Raw genomic sequence first — 26,753 nt, forward strand, 5'->3', positions numbered from 1 at the left:
ACCGTCTGATTGCCATTAAAGCTCAATAAAATGTTTAACAGGAATCGGTAGAGAAGTAGAGAAATGTAGGAAGTTAGAGAAATGATAAGAAATGAAATGAATGTATTTTTAACCTGTGTAGAGTATATATTTGGCTATCAGCATTCAGTAAGGTGTTTACAAATGAAATTGGTAGCTTCTATCAATAGATTGTTGCCTTCTTTTTCAGCTTAGTGAAAGGGCCATTGTGACTTAGAAATGAATACGTGTTCTGCACACACCTTGAACAAACACCAAGGATCATACTCAGCTTGCTGACTGTTTTGCCCTAATTTTTGTCTGAAGCACTTCACTGTCTTACTTGTTCCCAGAAAAATAGTACCTTCCAGAGCCTTTATCTCACAAAGGAGAGATAGAAATCACAGAATCCTTTCTAGAGTTTTCAGTGAAGCTTGATGAAAACTCTTTAATCAGTAGATATTTCCTAAATGGATTTTATGAGTTAGTTTCTAGAGGCAAACATGAAACATTTATTAATAAAATCTTCCATATTAGTATCATTTGAAGTGGAAATTCTGTGTTTTTACATTCATCCTGTGTATGCATTGTTCTTAAAATGGGACTGTATCCTCAGGGTGCAATTTAAAAACCAAATTAGGTTATAAACTTTTTAAACAAAGGACACAGCTGAAAATTGCATCTGGCATCAATCCTAACTTTTTGTTTGTCCAGAGCTGTCCTTTGAGCTCAGGAATTTTTAAGACTGTCTAGAGAGTTTTCCTTTTTCACCTGCTTTATATGCATAGTATCCTTTCTGGGCAAGTGGATTCCAGAGTCCGTCCAAATGCAGGCTTCGGTCTGATGTCAAACAGTTTAGCCCAGATGAATCGTTTGTTGGTAACTCTTCTTGTGTTGTCTGGTGACACCAGAGATTTCCAACATTGACCTGATTGGGCTGAACTAGTGGCTGCAGGCAAGATTCCTGGCAGCTGAGCCATCTCAGTTGAGCCTAATAGCTTTCCTCAGTCTGCACCAACCTCCCCTTCGCCTGACCACTGAAGTTTGTTGACTTAATCTCTATGTCCAAGATGACCATAAAAATGTGTCCTGTTTATAATTAATGAAGATATTTTTATAATTCAGTGTCATACCATTTTCAGGCTTCCATTTCTTCATGATTAGCCATCAACTAAATTGATAAACTTAAAAGTGCATTTTTAGGCCCCAGCATTGACATGATTCTCATTGAAATGTTTCTGTTGCATAAAATTCTTCTGTAAACTGGGTAGCTTCTCAAGCCGTGGCCTGGGGTGAAGGCAGTCAGCTGCTGTTCACATCGGCAGCTGTGTGAGTGGAGCTGCCTCCTGTGCCTGTTGCACAGTGGTATGGGCTGAACCCGAGTGTACAGATTCTGATGCCAAGTGTCTGATAATGACCATGGTAAATGTGCTGCTTCTTCACCAGACTTTCCATGTCATGTCTGACCCGCTGTAGCTTTTCTTTAACCATTTCTTCAGTTTTTTGCTATTGTTGTCCTTTTTCCAGCAATATTTTATGCTGTAACTAGTTGTCTTCTCTCCTAAGAGAGTATTATTTGCTCTCCTACCATCTTAAACGTAAACTGTTGAGTGGAAGAGGGTATCTTTTTGCCTTTTTTTTAAAATACAAATTTATAGGCATAATCAAATTCTATTTATAAAAAATTTTCAGGTTGATTGCTTTTAACTAGGGATTAGCTAAGCTTATTCTTTTGCTTCTGGATAACACATATAACATTTCTTCTAATACTTCAAAAGTGATATTTTAATAAATCATAACTACTTGTGACAATGCAAAGATAGCTTATTTTTATTTAATTATAATGCAAGCATTGGGTCTTATTTTAATCTCTTCAAAATTTTTCTTATTTCTGTTGTCCGTGGGTGCACATGGATTCTTTCTGTACCCGTGGGATGGTCCATGGGGGAATCATGACAGGTGAATGCAGTTGCTGCTACCTTTTTCAACAGAGAAACATCTAGGTGGTGGCACACATACAAAATCAGTTTTCTAGGGTTGCAATTCCATTTCTTAAGTTGAAGCAACATTGAATGCATCTAGTTGCTATAAATTTGTTTTTCAGTACCTTCATAATTCTATTATTAATTGCTGATACTATTCTCTAAATTTTTGCCTAGGTCTGTAACCAGTGATGAAGGATCCATGAATGCATTCACAGGAAGGGGGTCACCTGGTAGGGGTCAAAAGACTAAAGTCTGTACCACACCTTCATCTGGTCATGCTGCATCTGGGAAGGACTCACGCAGCAGATTGGCTGTTACAGACCCCACTCGGCCTGGTGCCACCACCAAAATCACCACCACCTCCACCTCCATTTCTGCCTCTACACTTAAAGTTAACAAGAAAACCAAAGGGCTCATTGATGGCCTTACTAAGTTTTTTACACCATCACCTGATGGTCGCAGATCACGAGGTGAAATAATAGACTTTTCAAAGCACTATCGTCCAAGGAAAAAGGTCTCTCAGAAACAGTCATGCACTTCTCATGTGTTGGCTACAGGTACCACACAAAAGCTAAAACCTCCACCTTCTTCACTTCCACCCCCAACCCCCATCTCTGGTCAGAGCCCCAGTTCACAAAAGTCCAGCACTTCCACTTCTTCTACCTCTCCCCAGAGTTCTTCCAGCCAGTCTAGTGCGCCCTCCTTGAGCAGTCTTACTAATAACAGCCAGCTAAAGGCACTCTTTGATGGACTTTCCCATATCTATACCACTCAGGGACAGTCTCGAATAAAGGGACACCCAAGTTACGCACCACCCAAACGTATGCGTCGTAAAACTGAACTTTCTTCCACGTCAAAATCTAAAGCCCATTTCTTTGGAAAAAGAGCTATTAGAAGTAGGTTTATTTCTCACTCCTCCTCTAGCTGGGGGATGGCGAGAGGACGTATCTTTAAAGCGATTGCTCACTTCAAGCGAACAACCTTCCTTAAAAAGCACAGGCTGCTAGGCAGGTTAAAATGTAAAGTGACCCCTCAGATGGGGACCCCCTCACCAGGGAAGGGGAGCTTGACAGACGGAAGGATTAACCCTGATCAGGACGATGGTAAGCAAAAGGTCAAAGCTCCAACCAAACCTGCGTCCCGTCCCTTTCTCCCCAACCTCCCCCAAAGACAAACCAATGAGTTCCTATTTGTCACATAGGCCTTAGCTATTTCTCTTGTTCTCACTTCACTGTCATACAGAAGTAGTGAAACTTTGACCTTTTTCTAATGCTGACTAAATCTCCAAAATGTTGTTTCCCCAACTAATACCTTCCCCTTTTTATGATTTACTTCCATTCGTAGTGACTTAGGACCCCCAAATGCCTCCATAGCGTTGCTTATGGCTTTTTAGTCCCGCATGAGTAGCCGCTGTCATGCTTCTGCCTTGTTTTCCCTGCGCCGCCTCTTCAGCCACAGTGCTGATAGGTCCTGTGCTGTCAGTGCTTCCAGCAGGGGGCGATTCAGCTCTGCTGTCCCTCTGCTCCATTGCTTTCTCACGACAGAGTCCATCCTGCTTCCGTATCCATCAAGCCTGATCTGTGGTTCTGTGGAATGTTTCTGGTTGTGAGTGTGTCTGTGTGTGTATCCACCTCAGGGAGGAAACAGATTTCATTGAACAAATTGGCCATTACATTTGCCACCCTTTACAAAACAAAAATCAATAATATGTTGTTTGGACAAAAGTGGTAGATTTTATTTTCTCAAAACTGATAATGGGAAGTTTGTAACTAGACATTATTATCTCTTCTAATCTCGGTTGAAAATATGATTTTGTTTTGTATTACTCTTTCCCTTGTATATTTACTAAACCTATAAAAAGAAGAAAGTGATCAATTCACATAATTTGGGTATAGCAGGGAAAGGGTACTGCTGGATCTGTGAGCGGTGCTTAGATGTAAAAGCTTATAAAGCCTCCTCACCCAACCTCCCTCCCCCCACCCCACAAAAAATCCCTATTTGCCTGCTATGCTAATTTGGTACCATTTTGGTAATATATGATGGTTATTCATGATTCAAGACAGTGAATGCACTTTTTGCTGGTTTTAAATGACAGATAATGAAATAAAAATAAGCATCAAACAAGAAAGTACAGATGTAAATGTGATTGGAAACAAGGATGTCGTTACAGAAGAAGACTTGGATGTTTTTAAGCAGGCCCAGGAACTTTCTTGGGAGGTAAGGCCAGGATACCAAGTTGTAGTAACAGAATAATGTGTGGCTTCCAACTCTTAAGATGAAAGTACTGTGTTGCTTTTATAGAATGTTCCTCCTCAAAGTCCCTGTGGCTCTTTAACTCTTACCATGCCCTGTTTTTGTTGTCTGTATATTTGGAAGCAGTGACTGTAGAATTGTCTCCACTCTTAAAGGTAGAAAAAGTAGAGCAAAGTAGGACTAGTTGATGCAGATGTTGAAAAGTACTTCTATTCTGACTTGGGCCATCTTCTACTGCTTTCCCAGGCCACAGCAGAGAGCTGGATTGGGAGTGGAGCAGCTGGGTCTAGAACCAGCACCCATATGGGATGCTGCTGACGCAGGCGGAGGAGTAACCTATTGCGCCATGGCACTGGCCCTCAAGTCTTTACTTTTTTTAGTAGCCATTTGTGATTAGCGTTGAAAATGGAAGAGAAAAGAGGCCAGTGTTATGGCGTAGCAGGTGAAGATACTAAATTTCCCTAAATTTGGAAAATGATTTTAAATGTTAACCAAAAGAACGTCGCTTTTAAATTTACTGATGCTTCTTCCAACGCAGATGGCCAACCATATGAAAAATGTCTCCTATTTTTAACTCATTGGCATTGATGAAAGCAATACTGTATTTTTTCTATTGTATTTTAGGATTGGTTGTTGTCACTTGCAGTTTCATTGTCCAGTAGATGCTTTAGACGATTCCAGTTACACACGTTAACTCTGATTAGTCTTGACACTAAAATGTTGAAAGGTGAAGCCATTGGACTTCTCAAAGAATAATGTGTTATGAAGTGTGAATTTTTGGGTCAGTAGAGTACATTCCCTTTCTTTGACCAGCATTGCCAGGTAGATTCTGCTTGTCACCTACTTCCTGTTTTGTGGAAATGGTTTGTCTTTGGTTCTTAAACTTTAATTTTAGTAGCAACCAGTTAGGCTAAATACTTCTGATAGTTTGTACTTTAGAATCTGGGGAGCGTTTCTGTGCCTCTTTCTGTCAGTATCAAATGGTTTGTAATGGTTGTCCTTTGGAAAAGATAAATGTCCAGTCATTAAATATGTGAAGTCCTCAGTGTTACCATTTTTTCAGCCTACTTCTGATACTCGTGTGCTGAACAAGAAGCCATTTTCCAAGAGATAGAGCTAAGTTTAAAGCCATTTCATTCCAAGATGGTAAAAGTGACTTTTTCATGCCAGAAATATTTCTTGTATTTCTTTTGCATTTCTAGACACTGAGGATACCACAGTGAATTTGGGTCTCTTCTGGTGGGAAAGACTAAGGGGAATAGAGGACATGAATAGTGAACTGGAAATTTCATGAATGATTATTTAATTACGGTTGGGATAAGTATTACTTAGTGGAGAAACAGGGAACTGTAATTATGTAGTAGCTGCATCATCTATATTTTCAGTTTTAATGCATTGTAATAGATTAAATCTAATCCAGTAGATATTTGTATATATCATACCTGTTTCCTATCTTATTCATAATATTTCTTAGAGTATTTGTTTATGAATCTCAACACAAGCATTATTTCACATGGGTCTAAAATTGGAAATCAAGATTACTCTTTTGGTTTTCATAGGATTTGATAGTACAAGAATGTAAATTAAGTATATCATCTTGTAAGAATTACATCCTGTTATTTTCCTTTACCTTTTCCATGACAGAAAATAGAATGTGAAAGTGGAGTGGAAGACTGTGGCCGGTACCCTTCTGTGATAGAATTTGGCAAATATGAAATCCAAACCTGGTATTCCTCGCCTTACCCACAGGAATATGCAAGGTAATGGAATAAGCCATGCAGATATATAACTTCGGTGTCAATGTGCGAGAAAAGAAAATTTTCCACTCTAAAGCGGGAATTGGATGATTTTTGGAAGTTGATTTTGGTAGTCTTTTTCTGGGATCTTCCCAAACAATACTTTGCCAACACTTTTTTGTAGAATTATTTGTGCTGTATAAATTTTACCTCTTAGCTTCTAGATCATACTTTTAAAAAATATTTTTTGTATTATTTTTAGTTTGTTTGGAAGATAAAGGGACAGAGAAAGAGACAGAGACAGACATGTAGTATCCTGCAGTTCATTCCCCAGATGCCTGCCAGTACCTGGGACCAGGCCAGGCTAAAGCCAGAAGCCTGGATTTCTCAAGTCACATGACTGGTTAATAAGATAATGCCTATCCTTGAAGAGAAGTAAATTCATAGTTACCAAAACCCTTGTAGCCTAAAAAATTTGAAAAAAGCCTGCTTGCTTTTTTTGGGCAGTTGGGCGGATGTAGGTTTTGCAGTAAGCCAAATCAGGAAAGAAATAGTTAGCCATTGAAAAATGGTATCATTGTTTTGTTTTTCTTAATTAGGCCTGTTAATTCTATCTCTTGAATTCTGGTATTTTTCAGGTTTTTAATAGAAATTTTAGAAAAAGAAGAAAAGTTAGAGAAACTAGGAGGGTGGATAGTCTTAAGATATTCTTCTTCAAGTCTTTCCTTTTTTTTTTTTTTTTTTAAGATTTTTATTTATTTATTAGAGAAGTAGAGTTACAGACAGAGGGAGAGACAGAGAGAAAGATCTTCCTTCCATTGCTTCACTCCCCAAATGGCCACAATAGCTGGAGCTGCCCTGATCTGAAGCCAGATGCCAGGTGCTTTTTCCTAGTCTCCCATGCAGGTGCAGGAGCCCAAGGACTTGGGCCATCTTCTGCTGCTTCCCAGGCCATAGCAGAGAACTGGATTGGAAGTGGAGCAGCCGGGACTAGAACTGGTGCCCATATGGGATGCTGGCGGCGCAGGCAGAGGATTAACCTACGGCACCACATCGCCGGCCCCCAAGTCTTTACTTTTATAGCCATTTGTGATCAATGTTAAAAATGGAAGATAAAAGAGGCGAGTGTTGTGGCTTAGCAGGTGAAGATATGACTGCAATGCCAGCATCCCATATGGGCACTGGTTCAAGTCCTGGCTGTTCCACTTTGATCCAACTCTCTCTAATGTGCCTGGGAAGGCAGCAGAAGATGATTGAGTGCTTGGGCCCATGCACCCATGTGGGAGACCCAGAAGATGCCCCTGGCTCCTGGCTGTGGCCTGACCCAGCCCCACTCAGTGTGGCCATTTGGGGAGTGAATCACTGACCTCGCTCTTGGTCCCTCCCTTTCTCTCTCTATAACTGTGCCTTTCATATAAACAAAATGAATTTTTTTAAAGGGGTGGGGGGCGGTGTTGTGGTGTAGTGCTTGAAATGCTGGCATCCTGTATGGGAGCCTATTGAAGACCCAGCTGCTTCACTCCACATCTAGCTCCCTGCTAATGGCCTGGGAAAAGCAGTGGAAGATGGCCTGAGTGCTCAAGCCCCTGTTACTGACATGGGAGACCTGGAAGAAGTCCCTGGCTCCAGGCTTCTGCTAGGCCATTGCAGCCATCTGGGGAGTGAATCAGCAGCTGGAAGATCACTCTTTCTTTCCCTCTCTGTAACTCTTACTTTCAAATAAAATAAATTTTAAAAAATATTGAAGAGAAAATAATAGTGTCGGAATTTTCATGTCTTGAAGTAAGATTAGCTGTGACCTTGCCTTTAACTAATATATCCTAAAACAGATATATTATGGATAGATATCTTCCATTAAGTACATCATTATACCTTTTATTAGAATCTTCAGATTTTTTAGGCTACAAGGGTTTTGGTAATTATGAATTTACTTTTCTTCAAAGATAGGCATTATCTTATTAACCAGTCATGTGACTTGAGAAAATGGGAAGTGTGTTTCAGAAATGAGTCCATGATCTTGTTTTCTCTTTGCTGATCACACCACTTGACTGTGTGTTCTTAAACCATTTTTCAAAAATGCCTATGAGACGCTGGCATTGCATTGCAGCAGGTTGTCTCTGCTTGCAGCATCAGCATCTCGTATCCATGCTGCCAGTTCAGGTCCCTGCCAATCCACTTCCAATCTGGCTTCCTGATAATGCATCTGGAAAGGCAGTGGAATTTGGGCCAAGCTCTTGGCTCCTGGCTTCTACCTGGTCCAGACCAGGCAATTGGCCATTTGGGGAGTGAACTAGCAGACAGAAGATCTCTCTCCCTCTCTTTTAGTCACTCTACCCTTCATATAAATAAATTTTTATGAAATGCATTTAGCTTTGATTTGTGGGTAATTTTAAGTCATTTGCTCTGAGAACGTCAAATGAAGTTTAGACGTAAGTGCAGGATTTGAAGTTAAATACTGTATGTGTCATTGTATCTTTCCCCAAAACAGTTTTTCCCATGCTTCTACCCCCAAAGACCTTGTTAGTGCTTCTAAACTTTATTTTGTGAGTACTCCAGTGCCTGTTCATGTTTTTAAGGTGGAGAACAAGTCAGGAGGGCAGAGAAAGCTTTTAGTTTGTTATTCAAAGAGACAGTGGAATTGATAGAGAACAAATTAGATCATTTGACTTTAAATGCTACATATACTGCTTTAGACCATATATAAACCTATGGTAATGAAAGTTACTCATCCAAAAGTAGAAATGGAGGCAATTAATTTCTGGGACTTCTTTGCTTCAAAAGTATTCTGACTATTAAAATGTAATAATAAATTCATTTCATTCTAAATAAAAGATTATTAGTTACTCCAGTGATCATATATACTATTGGAAATATCACATTAAATCTGAATTTTGAAAAATATGCATGGCTATCTAATAAGATAGCTTGCTGTTGATATTTTAGGGTGGTGATTCTAAACTTAAAATCTTTTGTTTTCACAGTACATTTCTAAGGAAACAAATGATTTGTGCACAAAGTAAAGGTAGTGTGTATTATAGATTATGTTGAAAAATAAATGTAGAGCTGTTTTTATTCACTTTACTACTGACTTTTTCTTATTTATGGGAAACAGTTTCAGATATTGTTAGGTAGCCTTTTTCTCACTTAGAGAAAATTGAATAATATTTAATTTTCCCCTGGAACAGTATAATGAATCTCATAGATTCTTGATTTTTAACCCTTAACAGATTACCAAAGCTTTACCTGTGTGAATTCTGTCTTAAATATATGAAAAGCAAGAATATTTTACTAAGACATTCAAAGAAGTGTGGATGGTTTCATCCTCCAGCAAATGAAATTTACCGAAGGAAAGACCTTTCAGTGTTTGAGGTAAGAGCGTGTAAATCAAAAACTCCAGTTTTGAAGCCTCATGCTTCTAGTCGTTGACTGTGTACTGATTTGTGACTAGAAAGTACAAAGTATATTTAATTTTTGGCACTAAAATTCAGACTGCCCTTTAAAATATCTCCATGTTTGGGGGTATTTATCTAACCATATTAAGCAACCATTTAGATTGATGAAGAATCCCTGGTTCATCACATGGACTTTTTTGTCTTCCCTCAAATTCCTGTCTACACCAGATATATTCACCAGTGAATTTATGATCTCAGTTCTTTGTAAATTCCACTTTCTTTGGCAGGAGAAATTAGCTTTGTTCGGCAGCTCCAGCCAATGTCTGGCAGGTGCTCACTCTTCCAGGGAATTGAGCAGCTGTACATAGCTGCTTGCTACACAACCACCTGTGTTTCCATCCATTTCTTGGCAGGATGGATAATCCTTCTGGTGAGACTCCACCAGATGTTGAGACTCCCCCGATTTGGGTGGACTGCCACCCCTGGAGAACACTGGTTTTCACAGGAACCCCCGTGGCCATCTGTCTGTCACTGGGAGTTTCTTGAAGACATTTTGAGTTTTCAGGGTTGATTTAGTGGCAGAAGGTCTTTGCCTTTCTGAAGTTTCATTGTTGAATCATGTTTCTCTTGTCAGTTTCAGGGATCCAGTTTAGCTGAGTTAGTTGTCCTTTCAGAACAAACCTTTCTTTCACAGAACTTCTTAATTCTCTTCATACTCTTCTCCTGCCCAGCTTTGTTTTCTTCTCTGTTACCCATCCTGGTACATTGTTTTTCATTTCTGGGTGCTTAGAATAAGCCTTCTTTGTGCAGCAGACATACTATCTTCTTCCTCTGAAATTCAGTTTCACTTTGGGATTCCTTTTTTTGTTAATTGTTCAAGCTCAAATTTATTGTTCTGCCCACAATTTTCTGTTTATTCCTGTCCTGCCATGTCTTACTGCCGTATTTAACAAAGGGCAGGGAATGACATGAACCAGGCTCCTTCTGTCAGACTTGTTTGGGCCCAGTAGTTTCTCCCAGGACCGATCGAGCTGTCTTGAAATTTCCTAAAGTTCGTCTTTCTGATTGTGTCAAACTCTTGGCAAGCTTGAAGGAAGAAAGTAGTGTTGTTGATAATATGTTAGTTCTCACTACAGGTCAGGCACGTAGCTTTCTCAACCTTCACATTTCAAGCTGGGTAATTTATTATAAGGACTCTGCTGTGTGTTGTTGGATGTTGAGTTGCATCCCAGGCCTCTGGCTGCTAGATACGAGTAGCATGGCCATCCTCTCTGGGTCTGACAACTGAAAGTGTCTCCATACATAGTCAAATATCCCACCAGGGACAAAAATCACCCCCAGTGAGAACCACTGGGCTAGAGAAAAGTCAAGCACACATTGCCTGACCTTCATGTTGTTAGTATTTGCTGCTACCCAGCCAGCCCCCACCAATTGAGACATCAAAGTTGCCTTCACTAATGTCACAAGTTCACTGTCCTATTGGCTCTTTTCTTGATGTCTTAGATCCTTTATTCTAACCAAAATAAAATAGAAATTACTATTTCATTGTTTCCCAAAGGGTAAAACACATGGTTGGCCTTAAGTAATTATTAAATAAGTCAGCATGAGTCAGCCTGTCGGGTGGAGGCTCTCATCAATCCAAGGAGACTCTTCTGGGCAAAAATCCTCAGGCTTATTAGGCTCAGGAGACCTGTTCTTCCAGGGCATGTGCTCTTGGGCAAGACCATGCACAGATGAGAGGGAAAATATCAGAAGCACTTCTACAATTTATTCATACAAATACAAATAAAGAGTTGGATTTGATGAATACCAAGATCCCTATTCTAGAATGTGAGTTAGTACTTCACAGTATAGTGTGTAGAAAACTTTCCTCAGCAGTTTACTAAAGGATTCATAAAATGAAGAATAATTACAGAGTTCCATTTCATACCCCTCATACATTAGACCTTACACAGCTGATCAGAATTCACATTGTCATCTCTGTTTTTCTGGTATATATGTATATGTATATCAATATGTATGTGTGTGTGTGTGTGTATATATATATATATATATATATATATATATTTTCTTTTTGTAATGTGCTGCCATTTCCAGAAGGATCATACTCTCAATACATAAAAATTTGTTTTGATTAAAGAGAGAATTGTATCCTCTGTTCCTGTTACCCATGTTTGATTATGTTGCTATGTGTGGGATCTGGGTTTCATCCAAGGGAAATAGTTATATAAAGTCTAAAAATAATTTTTTAATATGAGAACCTGTATGGTCCACAGGAGACATGAGAATGGTCAAGTTCATTGTTAAAGAGCTCTGGTTAGCAGATACCTGCTTCCTCTAAGGAAAATACTAGGGAAATTCCTCTTGAATCTGCTGTACTTTCTGTTTTCAACAAGTAACGATGTTTGATAAAATATATTGGCATCTGTGCCTAGCCTCTTGTCTATAGCCATCAGTATCACAGCTTAAAACTTTTATTTTGAAGAGCAGTACATTGTCATCATGGTATTTATTGTAGGCTGAAACTCATCTCACTTTTCTCTGTACGTATTCCCAACATAGAAATTCCATCTTTTCCAGTTATATTTAAAATGCTTTGAGTAAAGCCAAAATGGAAGTCTCTTTTGCTAATCCACACTTCAGGGGAATCAGAATAGTGCAGCTCATTTATTTTATTTTTATTTGAATTCTCTTTGAAAACAAAGTAAAGCTTAACTTTCTGGAGAGGTATTTTGATCTCTTTGCAAAGGCAAAACTCTTTAACCAAGATATACTTGATTCCAATAAAGAAGACATCCCTGATGATCTCTATTGGAATAATGCCCAGCACAGTCCCTACAATAAATTACCCAGTTTGAAAAGCAAAGAATATCCAGGTTGAGAAGCCACATGCCTAGCCTGTAGTGAGAATTCACATATTATCAGCAATACTACCCTCTTCCTTCAAGCTTGCCAAAAGAGCTTGACACAATCAGAAAGCTGAACTTTAAGAAATTTTAAGACAGCTAGTTTTTAACTTGTAATAAGTTACAAATAAAAATTATTCTGTTGCTAATGATTATTCTTTCTGTACATGGCTTACAGAGAAATATAGCATACCTTAAATTCATTCATTCACTCTGATTTAAGAGAAAAGTAGAATTCTGATTTTCCTGGTGGCAGCTTTTTTTGGTCAACTCTGTACTTGTTTAATGGAGTGTTTTAATCTCTCAGTTTAGGATTTGGAAATAAAATTAAATACTTTATGAAATGCTGTATAGAAGAAACAATGTTATTGAGTGCTATTTTTATGTTAAATAATGTTGTCTGCTTCTTTTTGCTAGGTTGATGGGAATATGAGCAAAATTTATTGCCAAAACCTTTGCTTGTTAGCCAAGCTCTTCCTGGACCACAAAACGTTGTATTATGATGTCGAGCCATTCCTTTTTTATGTCCTTACAAAAAATGATGAAAAAGGCTGTCATCTGGTTGGATACTTCTCTAAGGTAAAACAAGAGCCAGCATGACCTTCATTTTCTTTTTCAAAATGTTTTTGGTAGAGCCCAGTTTTTTGAACAGTGTTTTTTTCTATGACTATAATTTGAATAAGTGGCATGTGTTTCTGAAAAGCTCATGTTCATGTTCAGAGCTTATTTAAAAAGACAGAAACAGAAACATGGTGCCTAGGAAGTGTGTAAAGCACCTCTCGACTGCCAGCATCCCCAAAATACTATGATTGCTGCCTTGCGACCATGTAGCATCTTTGATTTTTCTTAATCTTATTTCCCTATTCTTCCCAAGTGGTGTCAACATGAAGGTTTCAGTGTAATGTAGGATTTAGTAGATAATTCTCCTTTCTCTTTGGTGTCTTCCCAGTATCAGCAATATCTCAGTGAGCTAGAACATTGGCAGTTCCACAGTCAAGCTAATATATTGACTGTTGTTATCCTTTCATCTCTTAATCTCTGTGCTATTGGTTTTTTGTTCTGTTTTGTTTTTTTGCCAGGCAGAGTTAGACAGTGAGAGAGAGACAGAGAGGAAGGTCTTCCTTCTGTTGGTTCACTCCCCTAATGGCCGCTACGGGTGGCGCTGCACCGATTCGAAGCCAGGAGCCAGATGCTTCCTCCCAGTCTCCCTTGCGGGTGCAGGGACCCTAGCACTTGGGCCGCCCCTCTGCTGCCCTGCCGGGCCACAGCAGAGAGCTGGACTGGAAGAGGAGCAACCGGGACTAGAACCTGGGGTGCGGGCACTGCAGGCGAAGGATTAGCCAAGTAAGCCACGGCGACAGCTCTGTGCTGTTTTAACTTCTAAAACAACCTTACCTTTAGAAGCCCATGCACCTCTGCAGTTGTTAGCGTAGGGAAAATCCTGACACGATAAGATGATATAGTTTGTCTTTTTCACTGGTTCATAGCAGTTCTGTCACATTCTTCTGCTCAAAGGTTGCTGGGAAGAAAAAAAATACTCATTTGCAATAAAGGAAAACCTTGTTTGAAAATATTTACCAGGTAATGACCTTACTTTTTCTTAGGTACCTAAGGAAATAGTTAGATTTATAGATGATAATAAACAGTGACAGTAATTATAAGACTTGACAGCAGAAGGTAAATTAACCCAAACCCTGTATTTGATGGTATATTGTTTCATGTGAGGTGATCAATGAATTTTAATTCAACTATTGTCATTTATTGTGAACGGAATGCTTTATAGAAGTACCATTTTCATTGAGGATTGCAAGACAGCTGAATTACTATAAAGGTATTTTGCAAAGTGTTGTTAAATTTAAGAATCATCCCAGAGACCTGAAGCAAAAATAAATAACACCAGTCATGGAAAAATGCCTCAATGTTTTCTTCCACTTATTTAATAAAACTTTACAGTGAAAATGACGTAAGTTAATTTATATATATAGATTTAAAAGTTAGTGGGCATAACTGCCTTTTCTGTTAAAAAATGGTGTTTCTTTTACATATACATGAGTTTTTTTTTTTTTTTTTGACAGGCAGAGTGGATAGTGAGAGAGACAGAGAGAAAGGTCTTCCTTTTTGCTGTTGGTTCACCCTCCAATGGCCGCTGCGGCCGGCGCATCGTGCTGATCCGAAGCCAGGAGCCAGGTGCTTCTCCTGGTCTCCCATGTGGGTGCAGGGCACAAGGACTTGGGCCATCCTCCACTGCCTTCCCAGGCCATAGCAGAGAGCTGGCCTGGAAGAGGGGCAACCGGGATAGAATCCGGCGCCCCAACCGGGACTAGAACCCGGTGTGCCGGCGCCGCAAGGCAGAGGATTAGCCTGTTAAGCCACAGCGCCGGCCCATATACGTGAGTTTAAATGTAGGGCTTAATGGTGCCTGCCTGCCTTGTGTTGTACTGTCCTATTCCTGCATCTTTGGCCTTTTGAGAAGTAGCCATATATATGTACAGTTGATGGTGACTTCTGAAGTTTGAAGCTCTGCATCTCTTCCTCCCAGGTTGCCAACATTTTACTGAAAACAATTCAGCTTTTCTCTTTTCGTCAGAGTTTCTTCTGCAATATGCCAGCACCTACTGTCATTTCTTACTGTTCTGCAACACTTATTTTCTTTGGCAATGTAGCAAAACAAAAAAATTAGCCATTTTAAAAGACCAAATGCAAATTAAGCCCTATTCTGATGTTTTAAATGAATGTAGACATCTTTGGTCCTTTGGGGTTATATTAAACCAAATCCTGGGAGTGATTAGAAAGGTCATTCAAGAGTAGCCAGAGGATGGCCAGGATGCTCTTGGAGGGCTTCATGCAGATCGTTACATGCATGTGACTTTCTAAACAGGAAGGATAGAAGAAGCACTTACTTCAACCATAGTTTAGAATTTAGCCACAGTAACATGTGTTAAGCGGGGTGGTGGGGAGATAGCAGTTTTGGGTCTCAGAAAAACTCCCTAAGGTGGGAATAGTTCTTGACAAAGAAAGGAATGGCATCTAGGATAAATCCGTTTAACCCAGAGTACATCTCATTTTAGATGGAGTGATTCATTTGTCTAATTTTGCAAAGTAGACCATTTTGAACCTTTGCCACTTGTATAACTGGTGATGGACAACACCATCTTAGGAAAGCTCACACCCATTATTGCTTCTTCCTCATTTTGTAGAGGCTTCACAGACAACTACAAATGTGCAAAAGTTAAGAACTCCTCTTTTTCACAAAGAAATCTTTAATTCTGCCCTGTAGGGTTTTTTCCACAACCATTTCCTGTGATCTTTCAAATAGGTTCATTAAAGATCTGGGTGTTCTAAAGTAATTCTTTGATGTGGTTGGTACCATTTGTGGTCAATCTCATTTGTGGTTTATATTTGGCTAGAGTCTTCACAACCTCAAAAGCCTTTTCCAGATCTTTTTGTGTAGGTTTTGGCAGCTTCTTTGTACTCTGAATAAAATATTGCTGCTCTGATGCCATATCCCGTGAAAACTGTGAATTCTTCTTTAACTATCAGAACTGTTGCATAGTGTACTTTACCCTGTCTTCCTCTTGGTTTCAGACTGTTGATAATATTTAGGTCTCACTTTTGTTTGGAGGCTTTGAGATTTCTTCTTGTTGTCAAATTTTTTGTTTGTTTTGTTTTCCTAGTTTGAAATGCAGGTTATTTCTCTACCTTTTCACTGCAGCAGTACCCTATTTGTGCACATATACCCATGTGTGCACTATTTTAGTTTCACTGGGGCATTGGCTCAAAGGCAGAATCCAGATGGCTGTTGCAGAGTTGTAAATTATTGTTTAGCAAAAGTAAAGTCCGATAAACCCTTACTTACAACACTGGGTAACTCTCTGGATGTTATTTTCTCAATCTCCCACATTGTTTGAACAAGGAAAGCATTTCTTTCTCACTGCCTTTATTTTCTTCCCTTTTGTTTGTGTTTCATTGGGTTCTTCATATTTTACAGTACTGACTTAGGAATAAAGACATAATTGAGAGGCATTTCTGAAATGGATGGTTTGTTGTTAGTCGCTAGTTTGGTTAACACAGTAGGAATATTTTGCTTGATCCTAACCTAACCCATTGGCTCACCTCAGTGGACTGTTTCGTTACAAGGACAGTGGCAGGTGCAGGGAATTGCCCACTTCAGCAGAGCTCTGACATACTTGATCTGTTTCTCCTTCCCTCAGGAAAAGCTTTGCCAGCAGAAGTATAATGTCTCCTGCATAATGATCATGCCCCAGCACCAAAGGCAAGGATTTGGACGGTTTCTCATTGATTTCAGTAAGTGAAGCGCTTTATTTACTTTCATGATCCAGGGAGCCGATGGCTGTTACAGGAAGCAGTAACACATAAAACTTTATTTAACCTACTTTGTTGTTTTATCAATAGATAATGGGTTTTCTATTTATATTTACGTAGATTACAAAATCTTCCTCAAGTGAAAAATTTACTGCTGCTCAGTTATTGTACTCTAGGAAATTGAGACTGGGTACTGAGCAGTCTCAGTAGCTCGCAAAGCCATTACCCTGAATGAACTGGCAGAATTACATTCCATTCTCTGTTGCTCATGCTCATTAGCACAAAAAGAGGCAATTATTCGCGATTAAAGCTAAAGGAAGTGTTATTTAAAAGGATTTTCAGCTTTCTAAAATTTTACCTATTATCTTGTACAGTATGGAACAGGAAAGGGCTATATCCATTTCAAAAACAATTCTTACCCTGAGCCTTTCCTGTGCCTCACTAGTAGAAATAAGTCTTATCTTGTTTTGTTAAATTCTCTTACCTGGTATGGAAATTATTAGTGTTTGTATCTAGAGGTTTTCCAAGAAACACTTGTTTTACATACACTTGTATTCTGAGCCTCCTCAATTAAAACTGGGATAATATGTAACAGTGTGTATAGGATAATCTATTTTAAAGGTGGTATTTTTTTCTCCTCAATAATATTATACTGGATATGTACATGGAGTTTTAGCACTGTATTTTAAGAAATGATTTAGAAGACTGTTAACATGAAGGCCAGATTTCTCATAATAATAATCATGTCTGTTCATGTAAAAATTTGTCACAAGAAACACCATGCTTTTTGATTACCAGACTGTAGCTTGTCTAATTATTCAAAAGGTACATCAAATGCAGAAACTTTGCTCACAGAAAACGGTGACAAAATATGTTGAATATAAATCTTTATTAGTATATATTAAAATATTTACATCTGAATATAAAATAACTAATGTAGTTATTCATGTAATTTTATTAGTATATATTAAAATATTTACATCTGACTATAAAACAACTAATATAGTAGTTATTCGTGTAATTTGTTTGCATTGAAAGTTATGATTCTTTTTAAAGTTCTTAAAATTATTTTTAGGTAACATTTCCAGTTGTTAATAAATCATTATACTAGTCTTACTTATTCTTTCCTGACTTAGATATTCCAAGGAGGGCTACCTTACCAGGAGTTTATCATTTTTATTTAGAAAGTCCTAGCTGTAATCAACTCTGAGGGCAAAACTAGTTGTCTTAGGCTGGTGTTTTTTGTGGCCACCATTCATTAAGTTGTTCATAAATAAGATAATTTGTGGTATGCGTAACTGTTATTTTCACTTTGAAGTTGTGATTCTATCTGTATGCCTATGGAATAGGCTCACTTCTTGACTAAGTAGTCCAGATCTTCTAATCCTAGTTCCAACCTTTCAGGCTTCCTCATCTACTAATCTTCTTTTCCTCTTGTATTCTAAATATGCTACTTGACCTTCATTCTTTGATAATGCATTCCCTTCCTTGAAATGACCTCTCCTTCCTTTGCCTGCCTCTCTGTTCAAAATCCTAGTCGTTGTTAGCAGCCTGGTCAAGAACCTCTTGTTTGTGATCCTGAATCCTGAAATTTTATCTCATCCCCTTCTGGGCTCCCTAATCTCTGGTATCACACTTAGACTCTATCCTTTTGTAGTCATTATCAGTTAAGTGTCATACTCCAACCTACCATAAACTTGTATACCTTCTTCCTTGTTCCCAGTGTGACAGTTCTCCCAGAAATCTGCATTAGATGTGTTTTTTAATATGAATTGAATCTCCAAAGTGATGTGATTGCTGCCCATGATAATTTTCTAACTAAAATTAAAAAGAGACTGGTAATTACCAGTACAATTCGGGCTGTGAATAGTCACATATCGGTACAGCATGATCCTGCACTAGGGGCTTCCAAATAAGAGAAAATCCAGGTAACAAAGACGTTCTCTGTAAATGCTGTATCCATACTTTAACTATTTTAGTGAAAACTGTCTACCATGTATTTTTAAACATGAACTTTAAACACAGTAGACTCTTTTCTGAATGGGTTTGGGCCGACAGGATGAAGGCCACCCTTCAGGACAGAATGAGGCAGCGTGGCGCTGAGGATGTGGTGTAGGATTTCCTTTCCTATACTCTTGGCATTGACCACACTGAAGTGGCTAAAGGACTGTGCTGAAAGATTTGAGTAAAGTCAAAAGAGGATTTTTAAAGTAGGATAGATGGCTTAAAAAAAAATTAATGGCATCTCCCTCTTAGGAGTTACTTAAAATAACAGTGGGTAAATATCTTTCCAGAACCATTTAGATCTAGCGTTTTGCTGAGGGGAGGGGTGAATTCCAAAATCTCTCATAAACATGTTTGGCCTCATAATTCAGAGCTCGGAGCAAGAAACACAACTAGGGTTGTAGGGTTTCCAAAAGCTGCTCTGATATTTTAAGGGATCTTTTAATAATTGGATTTATTTTATTTCTATTTGTGCCTGAACCTGGGGTCATTCGGTCGGCGTGTTAATTTTCAGTTAGTCAAACTTGTAAATCAAGAAAATCTTGGTTTCTGTCAATGATAATAACGAGACAGCAGCAGGGAGCACTGTCATGGTGGAACACTGTAAGCTGTGTGGCAGTACTTTGCAGCAGTTTGAACATTGTTCACTAGGGATCATCCACAGGGTGTTTGTCTCTGGCTTCCTGGGACAGTTTGTTCAGGAAGTCATTTGCAGAACTTGGCCAGAATGACTAACGAGCATCAACACCTGGCTTGCTGTTAAACCACTTCTTGGGTTTTGTGACGCTGCACCAAACAAGTAGGTGGGGGAGGCAGTGACTGTCATGAGCCAAAGTTGACAGCACATTCCTCTTTCCTGGATTCCCAGACTCCTTGTCTTTATCAGAAAATGTTGAAATCCTCCCACCTTTGTACACTCACACACATTCTACTCATCCTACTCTCTGTCCCCAGCAGACATCTGAAAAACCTCAAAGAAGGCACCTTCCCACAAAACTTTTGCAATTCCTGCTTCAGCAACTCCCTCAGGCAAGGCTGTTCACTGTTCTTCCTCCCAGGGCACTGACAAGTTGCCAGGGGACTGCACTGTATGCCAGAGTGTTCCCCTCCCAAGCCCCAACCTGCTCCTGTTGCCAAAGCTACCCAGCAGTGCTTTATCCATCTCACTATTTTTTCATTAATTTCAAAATAATTTCAGTCTTAGAGAAAAGCTTCAAAAAATAATGCCAAGAATTCCCACAAGTTCTTTACGCAGACTATCCACAAGTTAATATGTTATTGCATATGATACGCTTTCTGCTTTATTCATTCATCATGTTTTTCTCAGTCATTTGAGACTAAGTGGCCAATGTGTGTACCTTTTTTTTTTTTTTTTGGATTTATTTATTTATTTATTTGAAAGCAAGAGTTATAGACAGGCAGAGAGAAAGAGAGAGAGGTCTTCCATCTAGTGATTCACTCCCCAAATGGCCACAATGGCTAGAGCTACGCCAGTCTGAAGCCAAGAGCCAGGAGCTTCTTCCAGGTCTCCCATGCGGGTGCAAGGGCCCAAAGACTTGGGCCATCTTTTACTGCCTTCCCAGGCCACAGAAGAGAGCCTGATCAGAATAGAGCAGCTGGGACTCTAACTGGCACCCATATAGGATGTCGGCACTGCAGGCAGTGGCTTTACCTGCTATGCCACAGTGCTAGCCCCTGTATCTTTATCCCTAAATATTAATAGTATGTTTCCTATGAGCAAAGATGCTCTGATATATAACTACATTAGAGATTATAAAAATCAAGATATTAATAATGATTTAGCACTGTAATCTAGCCTCTACACCTCACTCAAATTCCAGATTTTGCATTTTTCACTAATGTCCTTTCTAGGGGGTGAAGTTCAGAATCCAGTTCAGGATTGCTTGTCATACTTGGTTATTGTATCTCCTTTTATCTGAAATAATGTGTAGTCTTGCTTTGTTTTGGTTTTCATTACTTAAACATTCTTTAAGCGTATAGTCCACTTATTTTGTATAGTGTACCTCAGTTTAGGCTTATCTGATGTTTGCTCATGATTGTACTTGGATGATACCTTTTTTAAACATTTATTTATTTACTTGAAAGGCAGAGTTACAGAGAGACAGAGGCAGAGAGATAGAGGTCTTCCATCTACTGGTTCACTGCCCAGATGGCCAATATCACAGGAGTGATGTTGTGTCCTCCTGAGTGCATCTTAGGAGGTTTGCACAATAATATATTTATATTACTGGATTAAAGTAGTACTTGCCAGGTTTCTTCACTATGAAATTACCATTTTTCCCTTTGTTACCTGCAAAATTTTGGTGAGAAGATACTTGGGATTATATAAATGTCCTGTTTCTCATACAGATTTTACTTACTAGTTTTTAGCATTTATTTATGATTCTTGTCGAAAGTAATTATTAATATAGTAGTTACCAAATGGTCATTTTAATTCCACTGTTTGTCTTAATAATTGGCATTTGTTAAAGGAAGCCATCTCGTCCACCTACATTTAATTATTTATTTTTATTTTATAATTATGGACTCTCAGATTTTAATTTTATTCTGTGGATTATAACTTGTTGCTACTATCGCTGGTCCCCTAGACATAATTGGATTCATATTTATGTGATGGGAGCTTCTTCAAGCTGGTACTTGTACCCTCTTGACGTGTTCCCACCCACTGAGCAATCCCTTACTTTCTAGTACGTGGTGTTCTAGGTTCATCTTATTTTTTTCTACCTCCATTTCCCCTAGAGCCTTCGTTCCTTAAACTGCAGAACAATGGTTGGAAACTAAAGTCTGGGCACTTGGTGTGCTGATTATTACCAGGGTGTCATTGCGTCAGGGCCCTCTCTGAGGACAGATCTAAGAAAGAATGAAGATTTCTATATGCCTGTATAGCTCCCCTTTCTGAAAGTGGAACCCTGGCTTCCATTTTCCACATTATATTTATGTATGTGCTCTGCCCCAGACTACACTTTAAGTGATTTCAGAATTGCTAACTCAAACCACTGAGAAGAACTAACCTCGTTAACCAGAGGTCAATCTTTTTGAACAGTTGTTTTGCTGCACCGCGTATAGTCAGAGTACTGTGTTTACATGTCACTTGACTTAGTTCTTTGTAGTTTTTCTCTTCAGTGTAGTTGTATTAGTCATTGAAATACAGTTAGGCTTGTTTGTTTTCCGTTTTGATTTTTTATCTTTTCCAAATTAGAATGTGAAACATTAATATGAGTTTTAAGGGGGAACTATATCAAAGGCTATTCGCAGAGAAGCATTATCTGCTGTCAGTGTTTCAGCTACACCAAAGCATGGATGCTCCCCTCCGTTCATTCCCATTCCTTGACCCTTCCTGCAGGTCGCTGGCTGATCTCACGATTTCTATTTGTTCTTCCTGTACTCATTTTTGCACAAATGAGCAAGTAGATGTATTTTTCTAGTTTTTCTTCCTTGCTTACACAAAAAGTAGCATGCCTTAGGTAATATTTTGTTCTTATTGTTCCCCCATTTAACCGTATATCTTAGAAATCACTCCACAGAGATTTCTTACTCTCCTTTGCAGCTGCCTTTCTCTTCAATATGTGGATGTCCATAGTTTATTCACATGCTTTCCTTTGTATGGGCATGTAGGTTATTTGAAATATTTTGTAATTTTAAAAGTGCTGAAGTAAGTAATATTGGGCATATTTTGGCTGATACACTATACTTATATAGCAATTATAGTATGCTTTACATAATTTCAACTGTTTAGGACTTTGCTTGGCTGGGTGATGAGTGAGCAGGAAATGAGCTATCTTTTACTCAGGCCTGCCGAGCCAGAACCCTGCTTGGTAAGTAGCGTGCAAAACCTATCCTCAGTTCTGACCCAGGAGAAGCCCAGGGAAAACCAGTTGGTGGAACAGTAGCCAGGAGAACAGTGTGGCAGGTGGTGGTGAGTGAGGTTGGCATCATCACTCATACGTAAATGCATACATACAAATGGGAGAATGACAAGAATCACTTCCTTCATTTTTGAAGGAAGTCACTTTAATTCAACCTTGGTGAATCGTGGTACCCAGTGTAAACTGTACTAGACTTCACTGATGACAGTGAAGAAGACAGACAGCTATTGCTGGGTAGTCGGAATTACTGGAAAGTCAACAACTGTTGGATAGACTGTTTGCACGGTATGCATTAAAAGCTCACAAGAAGTTAATTAAAGCATTCCAGGCTGAGGGAACTGGTATACTCCAAAGCATAACTGCATGAAGAACCATGGTAGGCATTTGGATAACTAGACAAGAAACTGTAGGCAGCTTAAAGACTTAGATGATTAAAAAACAAACACAAAGGGCTGGCACTGTGCAGGTAAAGCCATTGCCTGCAGTGTTGGCATCCCATATGGGCATCCCTTCGAGTCCTGGCAGTTTCACTTCTGATCCAGCTCTCTACTATGGCCTGGGAAAGCAGTAGAAGATGCCCCAAGGACTGGGGCCCCTGCACCCATATGGGAGACCTGGAAGAAGCTCCTGGCTCCTGGCTTTGGACCAGCCCAGCTTCTCCCATTGTAGCCATTTGGTGAGTGAACCATTGGATGGAAGACCTCCCTCTCTCCCTCTTCCTCTGCTTCTTTGTAACTCTGCCTTTCAAATAAAATAAATCTTAAAACAGAAATCACACAAAGGCACTAATAAGTTGTAATTCTCTGTCTGATCGTTGGATAGTCAAGGACATCCTAGGCATCAAGTAATAGCAGAAACAATGAAAGAACACGCAGGTGGATTGGCTACCTAAAATGTAAAGCTGGTTTTAGTGGGAAGTACAACACCAGATATGCCAGGCAGAGGTTTGAGATCTGTCTAATATTGCTATGAGCAAATATAAAAGAAAGATTTGACTGCATTGAAACAAACTCTTAATAGAACAATGGACAGAGGCTCTGAGCACATGATGGACGGAAGAGGAAAATCACTGGTGGCAACAGTGTTGCCGGCACTGCCCGAGTGACCAGTGCTGCCACTTTGCCAAGAGCCCTGCAAGGTTGCTTCACTGACTCCTCACAATCACAGACGAGGTGTGTGCTAACCCATCCCTGGGTGATGCAACCGAGGCACAGCCACACAGAGGAACTCTCGGCTGCAGTTTGAACCCAAGCTCAGATGACTAACTCGATTGAATAAAAGTGCTAGTACTTTACAAATACAAATTTAAATAACCAAAACCATACTTTGTTGCTTATCAAACAGTAAAAACTTTAAAATGTACCCACATCTAAAAGCTGGCACAAAGGGCACTGCTATATTTACACTGGAACAAGTGAATATTGTTTAACATTTTCTAGAACTTTGGTGGTATGTATCAAAAATGTCTTACCAGTTATTTTTAAAAGAAATTTATTCTGATGATACCAACAGTTCAATTGTCTGTCTTGTGTTAATTTCATTCTTAATATAGAAACTTTTTTCACAATATTATTTTTTAAATAATGGGTTTCCTTCTTTGTGTTCCTCCCCTGGTTATAACAATGTAAACTCTTAGTAGAAAGTTGGAGGTGCAAAGATAAACTAGTAAAATGTAATCTCTCACAGTCCATCACTCAAAGAGTTAATAATTCGTTGCACTTGTCCCTCTGAGTGTCATTACTTGCCATAAGAACAAAACTGATATAGCCTTGATAATTTAGAGGTAAGAGAGAACCATTCCCCTGAGAAAATAATGGTACATCCAGGAATATTATTAGCCATTAATAATTAATTCTGATGGGTTTTTAGTAAAATAGCATGCTTGTGATCCATAAATGGCTTTTAAAAAATATTTATTTGAGAGGCAGAGAGAGACAGACAGAGCTCCCATCACTATTTCGAGCCCCAAAAGATGTGAGAAGAAAATAATCTTAAAAAACAGGAGCTATTGAAGGCCTGATCTAGCACAGTGGTGATGAGGATGAATGAAAATGAGGCATGTCTTTTCCTGTTTGTTGTGCGGCAGGTAGAACCCTGCCTGGCGCTGAGTGGAGCTCAGTAAACACTGCTTAATGAATGAACTGAGCCTGGGAAGGGAGTGAGTGCAGCTTTGTTCGTGTTGCCTTCACCGTGTATGTGGACATCTGTTTGCAGCTTTCCATGGAGTTCAGAGCTCAGCGGGGAACTGCATGAGAGGGACTAACGAGGAAGGAGTCAAGGGCATGCAGTGATGGTTAAAGCCACAGGTGGGAGCGAAGACAACCAGAGGAGAGTGTGCAGGGAAACGGGGCTGAGCGTGCAGACCTCAGGCTTCCAGCGTCTAAGAAGCTAATAGAGAATGAGGAGCTCATCAAGGAAACTGACTCAGGTCTGAGAGCCAGAAGAAAATCAGGAGAGAATGGTGTCAGGAAAATTAAAGAGGCCAGCATGTCAACAGCAACAGCTGCAAAGGTCATGAACATAGCTGATAGATACTTCTAGAGCCCCTGCTGTGTGCCAAGCACTGTCACCTTACCTACACACTTAACTTAATTGCCACAAAGGCCTCATGAGGTAGCCTACTTTACCATTTCTTTTGGGGCACAGAGACATCCCCCAGCCAATGTTCAGTACCTCAGAGAAAAGTATAAAGCATAAGAGGTATGAATATATTGCAGAGGGCTATGGTTTAAGTAGAGTCAGAAAGCTGGACTCTCGGGGCCAGCCCCATGGCATAGTGGGATATGTCTCCGCCTGCAACATTGGCATACCATATGGGTGCTGGTGGTTCATATCCCAGCTGCTCCTCTTCTGATCTAGCTTCCTGCTAATGGCCTGGGAAAGCAGAGGAAGATGGCCCAAGTGTACCCATGTGGAAGAACCGGAAGAAGTGCTAACTCCTGGTTTCAGATCGGCCTTGCTCTGGCCATTGGGGCCATCTGGGGAGTGAACCAGTGGATGGAAGACCCCTCTCTCTGTGTCTCCCTCTCTATCTGTAACTCTGCCTCTCAGATAAATAAATAAATTTAAAACAAACAACAAATAAACAAAACATAGCCTTCAACGGCTGGGAGCACAGAAACCCGTCTGATTTTGTTTTTGGTGTTTTTTTGTTTGTTTGTTTGTTTTTGTTTGTTTTTTAGGATTTATTTATTTACTCTTTTTTTTTTTTTGAAAGGCAGAGTTGTAGAGGAGGGAAAGACACACACACACACACACACACACAGAGATATTGATCTTCCATCTGCATATTGGTTCATTCCCCCAAATGATTGCAACTGCCAGGACCCTGGGACTCCATCCTGGTTTCCCACATGGGTGCTGGCCCCAAGTCCTTGGGTCATCTGCTGCTGCTCTCCCAGGCTCATTAGCAGGGAGGTGGATCAGAAGTGGAGCAGCTGGACTTGAACCAGTGCTTATGTGGCCTGCTGGCCTTGCAGGCAGTGGCTTAACCTGCTATGTCTCTGGTTTTGTTTTTAAGCTAAAAGAGATGAACTGTTGTGAGCATTTCTAATCTGTAACCAGTGACTTTGTATTCTGGAGGCTGCACTGGTAAAGATTAAAATATTAAAAAACTTAAAAAAGTCTCTAAAATCGGAAGCATTTGTGATCCTAAGCACGCAAATAGGAGATTATCAACGTGTGTGTGTGTGTGTGTATGTAAAGAAGAGAAGGAATGTTGATGGAGAACCTTTAAGGAGAAAACAAAAACCAGTATCCAGATAGGTTATTTATTACACTCTTAGAAAAGACATATTTAGTGAAATTTAACATTCTTTGCTCATCTGAAACACTCAAACCTGCTAATTAGAACTGTAAAGAGTTTAAATTTTAACTTTTCCTCTTTCACTTCAGCCTTTAAGTAAATGGGGGCAAAGGGTGATGTCACTAAAACTGCGAGGAGTAGGTGGCGGTTGGGTCTGCAAGTCCCCATACTAGTTTCGGAGATTTGTGTTCACGTGGGGACTTCATTGAGGGCTGAACATTCAGTTAACTGTGTATTCAGGCTTTTTTTTTTTTTTTTTTAAATAATGAGAAATTGTAGTCAGGTTTAGTCTTTCAATTCCCAGGTGATGATTTTTGTCATTTTTTTAAAGATTATTTATTTATTTGAAAGTCAGAGTTACAGAGAGAGAGAGGTCTTCCATCTGATGGTTCACTCCCCAATTGGCCACAGCAGCCTGAGCTGTGTTGATCTGAAGCCAGGAGCTTCTTCCAGGTCTCCAACGAG

At 39.5% G+C, this 26,753-nt stretch overlaps 1 protein-coding gene across 6 annotated transcripts in view; it reads left to right on the plus strand.

Annotated features, from left to right (window-relative positions):
• KAT6B (lysine acetyltransferase 6B) overlaps positions 1-26,753 on the plus strand; it is a 208,708-nt gene that overhangs the window by 146,849 nt on the left and 35,106 nt on the right. For 4 of the 6 annotated variants that reach the window (XM_062215047.1, XM_062215046.1, XM_062215045.1 and 1 more), the window contains 6 exons: positions 2,157-3,085; positions 4,078-4,199; positions 5,880-5,995; positions 9,199-9,340; positions 12,687-12,848; positions 16,481-16,574. In XM_062215047.1, coding sequence (XP_062071031.1) covers positions 2,157-3,085; positions 4,078-4,199; positions 5,880-5,995; positions 9,199-9,340; positions 12,687-12,848; positions 16,481-16,574 — 1,565 coding nt within the window. The remainder of the gene's footprint in view (positions 1-2,156; positions 3,086-4,077; positions 4,200-5,879; positions 5,996-9,198; positions 9,341-12,686; positions 12,849-16,480; positions 16,575-26,753) is intronic. The other 2 variants (XM_062215048.1, XM_062215049.1) reach the window with 2 other exon arrangements.

Source organism: Lepus europaeus, chromosome 17, assembly GCF_033115175.1.
Source record: "Lepus europaeus isolate LE1 chromosome 17, mLepTim1.pri, whole genome shotgun sequence".
In the NCBI taxonomy this organism is placed as follows: domain Eukaryota; kingdom Metazoa; phylum Chordata; class Mammalia; order Lagomorpha; family Leporidae; genus Lepus; species Lepus europaeus.